We start from the raw sequence: 10,113 nt of genomic DNA, 5'->3' as shown, positions 1-10,113 counted from the left end.
GAATTGTAATTTGGGCACAAACACTCAGCAGTCAAGTCCAAACATTACATGTACAACATGCTAACAATAGGAGAGCATAGATACTGGAGTAGGAAGACATGACTATGGCACTAGACTGGGTCCCAAAGGACTAGGTTCAGCTCCTGCCTCAGACGCAGACTTCCCGTATGAACTTGTGCAAGTCACTTAATCTGCACTGTGCCTTAGTTCCTCATCTGTAAAATGGGGACGTGCTTCCTATATCACTGGGGCATTGTGAGTGTACAATCTATTAATGACTGAGGCATTCAGAGACTATGGTGACTAGGGACATACGTAACCAGATCGATAGGGAATTGCATACATCCTATTTTTATTCTAATATTTATTGTCTCTTAATACAGCATGATCCATACAGTGTATGTATTTTATGAAAGGTTGAATAAGAAATTTCAATGTGTATACATTATTTGACAAGTAATGTAAAACGAAATAAAAAGACCATATTCTCAGTCATATGCAAATAGTTTCTTGAATGGTGATTAGGTTGCTAGGTGTATATTTGATACTTCTTGTTTTCATACATGTTACACACATGTTATGTAAGGTTAGAAAAAGCGAAGAGTTATACAAAATTACTTTTCAATTTCCCTTTCATGTAAATGAAAAAAATCCTTTTTTTTTTAAACCAAAATACAGATCCTAGAGCTAAAATGTTATTTCTAATTTTATAATGTATTCTGAAGGACTAAATTGCAAAATGAAATTGTTTGGATGATTGGTTTGCAGTAAACATGATGTACCAAATTGGTTTCTAATTTTAGAGAAAGGTTAAGTTTCCTCTTATAATAATGAAGGAATAATAGAAGCATTTATGATAATGAGGTTTTTATAATTAAAAAATCAAATTCTCAGGTAATATAACCTGATATGAAAGTTATGTTGGATGCATCTATGTACTATATTACCATCTAAAATGACTCTTTTGTGACGTTATGTTAGATTTGTGCTGCCAATTAACACAAAAAATATTTCTTCAAAATGCTGTTTACCAAGTGCCAGATTGTATTCTGTGTGATCTGTGTGTGAAGAGCCCTCCACATGCAGATCTCACGTCTTCTGCAGGGAAGAGACTCAACACTATCACACACCCAGTGGAGCCCACTCTAGGGCCTTCACTGGGGGAGGCTGAAAAAGGGTAAATCTGGGGGCAGGATCCCACATTATATAACCTTTCCCACAGAGTTTCCTGGGGAATGCTCAGGTGCTACTGTGGGCCGGGGGAGACTACCTACAAGTGTAGCTCCAAAGGAACCATGCTGCCATGGTGGGAATTGGGAGAAGGTTTCCAAGGATCAGAACCAGTGAGGGGACATGCTGATGACCCATGCCTCCCATGGATCCCCAGAGATCCATCAGGTTTGGGGTTGGGCCCCACAGTGTTTATAATGTGGGAAAACACCATCCCAAACATGATGCTGTGTGGAAATCTTAACACAGGGTTCCATGCACAGTGACTCTTCCTGAAGCTTTTACATAAGGCGTTGATTTGGCTCCAGATAATTAGATTGCCATCTCAATAAACTGTTCTCAAAGAATATGACATTCCAAAACTCTATTCAAGATTGTGGGGGGGGAGTATTAAATGGCCTACTGCGCATTCCATGGGAAATAAATTTATTTTTAAATGACTGCACTGACTGAGAACTAAATAATTCTATGAAGTATCCTAAATTCACAAAGTTATCTAAATTAAAGAAGTTTCTTAAAAACTTTCCTATTATAGTCCAGAAGATAGTCAAAGAGTTCTGAGATCCATTCTGGATTCTACATTTTAAAGACTGTAGATTCCATGTCCCTTCTTGGAAGTTTCAGCGGAGGAATTTTTGGTAAAATCTCTTTAGCATAAAGAGTTTTATGAAGTCCAGCTTCTCGAAGAGCTAGCTCAACACGAACTCTAGGGTCAGAAATGATCTGTTAAAATAAAATATCATCATGATAAACAGAAACAAAATATCTGTATTAATACTTTCTAAAAAATATAACATATATATTTGTCTGTCTCTATATATTACCGGTACATAAAAACCTATGCTGGACTCAAAAGTTAGAAAATGCCAAAATTAACATTGCCTGTGCAATTCTATTTCAGTCTCCTTGTGCATATACATAACCTTTAACTTCATGATCATATATTTTTCCCACAGGATCTCTGCTTCATGAGTTACTCAATATTGCTTTTTATTCTCTATATTTGATGTGTGGCTGAAGGACATATTTAATGCATGCCATCCTAGCCCTGCTCTGAAGATAGATTTACTAATTTCTTTCTGGGATTTTTATGGTGTTCACACCGTAGTTATCTGAGTGTTTCACAAATATTAATTAATGTTCACAACCCTTGAGAGAATAGGTGGTGGTGGTATCCCCAACTTCTGTAGGACCCCTGCCTCATTTTTTGCAGAAGACAGCCTCATTCACTTCACAATCCTGATTTATTCCCAGAGCACCAGTGATCCTGAGCACTGAATGAGACTGGGGTCCTGTGGAAAAAATTTATGTGATCATGTAGTTAAAAACTGTATCATAATGCATACGCACAAGATAATCTTAATTCTGGTATTTCCTAATTTGTCAGTGCTTAACTTTGTAACCTTAACTTTTTAAAAAACATATTTTAATGTAATTGCCTAATTAAAAAAACAAAACAGAAATTACATCATATTGAACCATTTTGACTCCCAGCTTCCACCATCAACAGGGTTTAGATCTTAAAATCCACAGCACAGACCTCTTCCACTTGAATTAATGAAGTAAAAGGTAGCAGTAAGAGCCTGTTAACCTATATGTGGACAGGCCACCTGGGTGGGGTGGGGTGGGGGGATGAGATACACACTTTGCCAGTGGGTTTCACAGCTCGTTGCTGACAGCAGAGGTATATGGAGACTGAGGGTACCTGGGCTCAGTTCTAGATGCTGCACTGGAGATTATCTACCCTCTGTTCCAATCCACACCCTCCAGCTCCCACTCCCTCCCGGCTCCCTCTCTACTCCTTATCCACTCCCATCCCCTGCCTCCTGCAATCCTTCCATCCCCTCACTCCTCAGGCCATTACATTCCAGTGTGCCTTCTTCCTCTCCATTGCCTGGGGACCAGCAGGGGAGTATTGAGGGCACAGGAGAGAGAGCCACACTGTTCTCAGTTCTGAGCCCACTACCCCACAGTGGTCTACAATGTCAGGGAGGAGCCCTGGGATGGAAAATGCTCAGTCACTCTGTGGGGACAAGCCTAGTCTGGCTGGCGTGTAGTAGCTGTGAGAAGATGGAGCACACTCATGGCAGACACAATGTTTGGATAATTTAGGTGCTACACTCTAACAAGTCTCCATTGGCCATGTACAAACTGAGATATTACAGAAGCTTCGAACTTGGCCAAATTTGGGTGAATTTCCACATGGACAGCAAAGAGAACATCCCTGATACCAAGGTTACTGCCTGACAAATTTTGAGTCCTTTTTCCAAAATATGGAGGTACTAGAGCTTTTCGATGAGACAGTTCCAATTTTATTTAAAAAGGGCCAAAACAATTTATTTTTCTTTTGTCTTCTTCTTGGAAGGAGCTGAATCATTGCTGCTGAAACTTAAATTAAAAAAACAGCACAGCTTATGGCACACACAACATTGTAAAGTCCAATCTGAATGCTTAAAGTCAGGCAAAGTTATAAGAAACTGAAACTAAGGTCTCTTAATGAAAAGTATCTAGCAGCCTTAACTAACAGCATCTTTTAATTTCAGCAGATGCAGGGCTAAAAGTTATACCTCACAAGTATACCAATAGTGTATGTTTCTAAATAGACTTTCCACATCATTATTCTAGAGCGTGGATAGTGTTTTTAAACATATGGTTATTGCTTTTGGGGAAAAATAAATCAGCCTATAATGCTGTTGTACTACTATTTAATTTCTATTTCAAGCAGAACTGGGAATGTCCTCAGCAATCTGATTCAAACTGAGAGAAAGAGTACCATTATTTTAATTTGGTGTTTTCCCTTTATACCTGACTAGGCTTGTAGAGGGGCCATCCCTGACAATGGAATAATTTGCCATTTAATTGAAAAACGTCTGCTACCTAGGGTTTTATAGCTACCCACCCAACAGTGACTCTCCCTTGATGTAGTTTTCTATAAGGGCAGGAGTTTACCCTAAACCTGGGATTGGCGACCTTTGGCACGTGGCATGCCAGGGCCAGGCCGGTTTGTTAACCTGCCGCGTCCGCAGGTTCGGTCGATCGCAGCTCCCACTGGCTGTGGCTTGCTGTCCCAGGCCAATGAGGGCTGCGAGAAGCAGTGGCCAGCACATCCCTCAGCCCGTGCCGGTTCCCGCAGCCCCCATTTGCCTGGGACAGCAAACCACGGCCAGTGGGAGCTGCGATCGACCGAACCTGCGGACAGGGCAGGTAAACAAACTGGCCCGGCCCACCAGGGGCTTGCCCTGGTGGGCTGCGTGCCAAAGGTTGCTAATCCCTGCCCTAAACATTTAACATAATACTAATCAGAGAAGGGGGAAGCAGAACAACAATCCTTTAGAGAAATACATTATACATGTCGAAGAGTTTACTTTTTAATTTAAAATATATTAACTAGATATTAGGGCTGTCAAGCAATTAAAAAAATTAATCGTGATTAATCGAACGATTAAAAAAATGATTGTGTGTTTAATTGCGTGGTTAAACAATAATAGAATACCATTTATATAAATATTTTTGGATGTTTAACACATTTTCAAATATATTGATTTCAATTACAACACAGAATACAAAGTGTACAGTTCTTTATATTTATTTTTATTATAAATATTTGCATTGTAAAAATAAAAGAAATAGTATTTTTCAATTCACTGAATACAAGTACTGTATTGTAATCTCTTTATCATGAAAGTTGAACTTACAAATGTAGAATTATGTACAAAAATAACTGCATTCAAAAATGAAACAATGTAAAACTTTAGAGCCTACAAGTCCACTCAGACCTCCTTCTTGTTCAGCCAATCGCTCAGACAAACAGGTTTGTTTACATTTGCAGGAGATAATGCTGCCTGCTTCTTGTTTACAATGTCACCTGAAAGTGAGAACAGGCATTCACATGGCACTGCAAGATATTTACATGCCAGATGCACTAAAGATTCCTATGTCCCTTCATGCTTCAATCATCATTCCAGAGGACATGTGTCCATGCGAATGACAGGTTCTGCTTGATAACGATCCAAAGCAGTGCAGACGGACGCATGTTCATTTTCATCGTCTGAGTCAGATACCACCAGCAGAAGGTTGATTTTCTTTTTTGGTGGTTTGGGTTCTGTAGTTTTCGCATCGGAGTGTTGCTCTTTTAGGACTTCTGAAAACATGCTCCACACCCCGTCCCTCTCAGATTTTGAAAAGGCTCTTCAGATTCTTAAACCTTGGGTCAAGTGCTATAGCTATCTTTAGAAATTTCACACTGGTACCTTCTTTGTGTTTTGTCAAATCTGCAGTGAAAGTGTTCTTAAAATGAACAACATGCTGGGTCATCATCTGAGATGGCTATAATATGAAATAGATGGCAGAATGTGGGTAAAACACAAAGCAGGAGACATACAATTCTCCCCCAAGGAGTTCAGTCACAAGTTTAATTAATGCTTTTTTTTTTAAGAGTGTCATCAGCATAGAAGCATGTCCTCTGGAATGGTGGCAAAAGCATGAAGGGGCATATGAATGTTTAGCATACCTGGCATGTAAATACCTAGCAATGCTGGCTACAAAAGTGCCATGTGAATATATGTTCTCACTTTAAGGTGACATTGTATATAAGAAGTGGTCAGCATTAACTCCCGTAAATGTAAACAAACTTGTTTCTCTTAGCGATTGGCTGAACAAGAAGTAGGACTGAGTGGACTTGTAGGTTCTAAAGTTTTACATTGCTTTGTTTTTGAGTGCAGTTATGTAACAAAAATAATCTACATTTGTAAATTGCGCTTTCCATGAAAAAGAGATTGCACTACAGTACTTGTATGAGGTGAATTGAAAAATATATTTCTTTTGTTTATAATTTTTACAGTGCAAATATTTGTAATAAAAATAATCTAAAGTGAGCACTTTGTATTCTGTGTTGTAACTGAAATCAATATATTTGAAAATGTAGAAAAACATCCAAAATATTTAATAAATTTCAATTGGTATTCTATTGTTTAACAGTGCAATTAAACTGTGATTAATCACGATTAATTTTTTTTAATCACAATTAATTTTTAGAGTTATACGCATGAGTTAACTGCGATTAATCGACAGCCCCACTAGTTTCTTTCCAGTATTTTTGGTTTCACACATGACAATAAATTTCTATTATTAATCTTTCTGTTAATGGAATATTCATTTGTACACAGACTATACAAGATAGGCAATTACCTGTTGTTCATTGTATGTATGTAATGTAAATAGTGGTCTTTGAAGAACACCTTCTTCTTCTTCAGTTCCAATGCCCATTTTAGCTTTAGATGCCACTGTATCAGCCATCATTCTAGCTGGATCAATTTCAGCAACAATAGCAACCTAAATAACATTACATGAAAATACTTATTAGTCAAAGAGTTGATACTATCTAACTGGAATGAAGTTGGAGTGAAGTGGACTGGCGTGGAGAAAAGTTCCTTACCAAGGAACCATTGTCCTTTAAACATATTCCTGGTGCAGCTCCACATTTGTGAGATGTAAGTGTGCCCATGCCAAACTTTGAACCATTCTGAAAAGCAATGGGACCCGCTGTGGGTCTAAATGGTTCGTCTCCAGGCTATAAAAAGTATGTGTGACTTCATCTGCCCTCAGTTCCTTCCACTGACTCCAACAATCTCAGAAAACTTGGAAGAAGCAGGGAAATGGGGGGCCACAGGAGATGAGAAACGTGGAAATGCAGGAGCAAAACAAGAGTTATTGACAAATAACTCCTCTTTCGCCAATAATTTCCTATGAATATTACTAGTAAACTAGCTATTTAAGAGAGGAACTAGCACTACAATCCCCCAGGAGGTGGACTGAGAAGGGTTAATTAAACAATGATTGCAGAGCTGATCTCCTAGAACAGGCAGCAGGGTGAAATTCCAAATCAAGAGTGGTCCTGCAGAAAGATATGTCTAGATACCCACAAATGATAGCTTTGCTTAATCTCCACAGTGGGAACAGTACTGGCTGGAGATTTTGGTAGAGGGTAAGAGGATTCATGAAAATTTCGCAAAAATTCAAATGTGATATATAAGACAGACAGCAGTCTGCCAGGAGTCCTGAACATGGTGCTGTCAATCTTGTAAGCACTAAGTTCAAGTCAAAAGATGGAATAGCTTATGGGATTGACAGAAATACACACTTATGTCCCTTCAAGAACCATCATAAGATGACATCAGGCAGAACACAATAGAAGAATCTCATTGAGCAGAAATAGCTGCTTAGGGATAATAGCATAGATCCCCTGACTCCTCTGAACTGAATTGACGAGCCCAAAATTTCAACATAGGCATTCACAAACGAAATAACCTATTGATTACAGCTTATGCAGAGATCATTGTCCACTTCAATGAATAGCAGGCTCCCATAGACTCCTCCTTGCACTGAAGTAGTTTGTTCTGCACTCCTTCACAGCACTGAACATCTGTTCTCAGCAATCTATCACTATCTAGGCCACTATGTAAAGTAACTACAGATCTGGGCAGCAAACCAATCTTGTTTTTAGAACAGTCTCCTCAGATCAAAACTGCTCATCCATAGAGGCCTCTCCTTTTATCCATGATGCTCCTTCTGGCATTTGGATGACAGCACCATCATCTGGTGCTGAGTTGACTCATCTAAGCCATATCTTATTCTTGGGCAGCCAAGAGAAGATCTAGTACCTCAGTATTTTATTATTTATTTTACTTTTATTTTATTTAGAAGAAATAAAAAAATGCCCATTCACAAAATATGCATGTTCTGCTAATTATTTTTTGTCATTTTTTAAATAAACAGCAGCACATAATCAAACACGCACAGACAACCATACCTCAGTCACCTTACCTCAAAGGGTCAAATGCTAGGTAAAACAAATGGACCATGCAGCATGCCCTGAAAATCAGTCAAATCTATGCTATTTCAAATGGGGGATGAAAGGGCATACCAGAGCCCCAAGGCCCATATGGAGGAAGCCCTGCCAAGCCTATTGAGGGAGACCTAGCACAACTGTGGCAGTGTATCACAGAGGGAGAGAGAGTCTCTCAGGTAGGCAGATCCCAGGCCATTTAGGGCTTTATAGGTCAAAACCTAAACCTTAAAATTTGTCTGGAAGCTCATAGGTAGCTGTTGCAGATCCTGGAGCACTGATGTCATGTGCTATCTAGATGGTAGCCCGCTTACCAACTCTGACTATGCTGAGGAAAAATGAATTGAGGCGACCTCACAACCAACAACAGTCTTGGCAGTTGAATGCCTTGAAAATTTTGTTGGTTCCAAAGAAACCTTGATGAACTATGGCCTCCTTGCTGGAAGAAGATACCAAAGACTCTAGTGATGTGGAGGGCATAATCACCAATATAAGCCTTGGAACAGAAGAAACTCCTGGAGCTTACAAAGACTCAGCACTGACTAAGCATCTTCCGGAAGTCAAGACATAATTAATAGACCCTGGAATCAAGATGGGACTGCAGGTAGAGCTAGAACATCCTGGAAACTAGTAGGACTCTAGTTAGAAGGAGGTTGATCCAGGATTCAAGATTTCTTGCATAAGGAAAATATTTAGAAGCGCTTCTCTGCTTTCAGGCTTATAAAGGCTGCATAGACAGACCATGGAGCTGAAGAATGATCCTTACCAAAACAAAAGAGGCAGAAAATGTGTTGATCAGTCACTGACACTTCATTGCTGCCTGCTGGATACTTCTTATACCCACCCTTCTGGATTAGGTATGGTTCAAAGGTACAGGGAACCAGTAAAGGCTACACTTGAGAACTGCAGTTCTGGAGCATGGAAGGGCCCCAAAGAGCAGTCTAAATCAAAATAGGTCAAATAAAACAATTTCAAAGTTTACTATATTGCATTCTAAACTAAACTAAAACTACAGGCAAATGCAGAAATTCTGCCTAAAAACAGTGAGGGCACTCTAGAGATGGTCTTTACTTCCACAGCCATATTCTATTGGAAGTGAATGAGTACTGTGGGGATGGCTCATCCTTTTGAAGGCTTATGGTTTGAATAGTCAAATCCATAAAGGAGAGCTCACATAGCCCACTGTTCTTTTAGATGGCTCCAAGATGAGTATGCATGTGTGTACATCCTATAAGCAGGAATGTGCAGAGGTAAATATTGAAGAAGAGAAATTGCTTATTTCTAACCAGACTTTCCAAGACTGGAATTATGGTGGTTGTGCAAAAACCCTCAACTGAGTGAGTGTATTGAATATATGAGGGAAAATGATGGTGTCCTCAGGGCTCTAAGAAAGATGTAGGGACTCTTCCCAATCAAAACCAACAACCAAAAAGTGATGAAGGAGATGAGAGAAGTGGACTAATAACTTAGTAGTTATATTAAGTAACAGTCCTTACTTTAATAAAGAGTCAAATCTAATTCTTCTTGCAAAGGCAGTATAAATCGCAGTTTGCAGACAATTTTTATGTAGTTTCTTTGTGCCGTGGTATATACAAGTGGCCTAATACTGTTTTGTAAAAATACAGCAAACTGTATGAAGAAAAGTCAATTTGAAGTAGAATATAATTGCTGACACCTAATCAGATAACTAATGCAAGCAAAAAATATTAAAACTGTACATAACAGAAGAGTCAACCTTTCTCTCTCTTTAACCAAAAGGTTATATCCAGAGTTTCACCATGTCAAAAAGATAAACAACTGAATGGACTTTCTAAATATCTTTTTCTGCTCCAGATAAAAACTAAGGGATCCATTTCATGGAGTAATACCCTACCAATATTGGGTGAAGATGGAGAAAAATGATTGATTAGAGGAATAGTTAAGGTGGAACTGAGTCATTGTCATCAAAAGCCTTTTTGGAGACATTTTAACCTTGACATTGTCACCAGCATAGTGGCAGCTCACAGAGGTACTGCCACCAAGAAAATATACTTTCTTGT

The 10,113-nt window shown here is 39.0% G+C and overlaps 1 protein-coding gene across 10 annotated transcripts in view; it reads right to left on the bottom strand.

The window, feature by feature from the left end:
* Nucleotides 1-377: 377 nt before the first annotated feature.
* CCDC148 (coiled-coil domain containing 148) overlaps nt 378-10,113 on the bottom strand; it is a 122,048-nt gene continuing 112,312 nt past the window's right edge. For 8 of the 10 annotated variants that reach the window (XM_039493501.1, XM_039493507.1, XM_039493502.1 and 5 more), the window contains 2 exons: nt 6,418-6,561; nt 1,807-1,953 (listed from right to left, as the gene is read on the bottom strand). In XM_039493501.1, the coding sequence (XP_039349435.1) occupies nt 1,807-1,953; nt 6,418-6,561 (291 nt within the window). Of the gene's footprint in view, nt 1,954-6,417; nt 6,562-10,113 lie in introns of all 10 variants that reach the window. The other 2 variants (XM_039493498.1, XM_039493506.1) reach the window with 1 other exon arrangement.

Source organism: Mauremys reevesii, linkage group 11 (assembly GCF_016161935.1).
Source record: "Mauremys reevesii isolate NIE-2019 linkage group 11, ASM1616193v1, whole genome shotgun sequence".
NCBI classification, from domain to species: Eukaryota; Metazoa; Chordata; order Testudines; family Geoemydidae; genus Mauremys; species Mauremys reevesii.
This window is presented reverse-complemented; position numbering and strand designations above follow the sequence as displayed.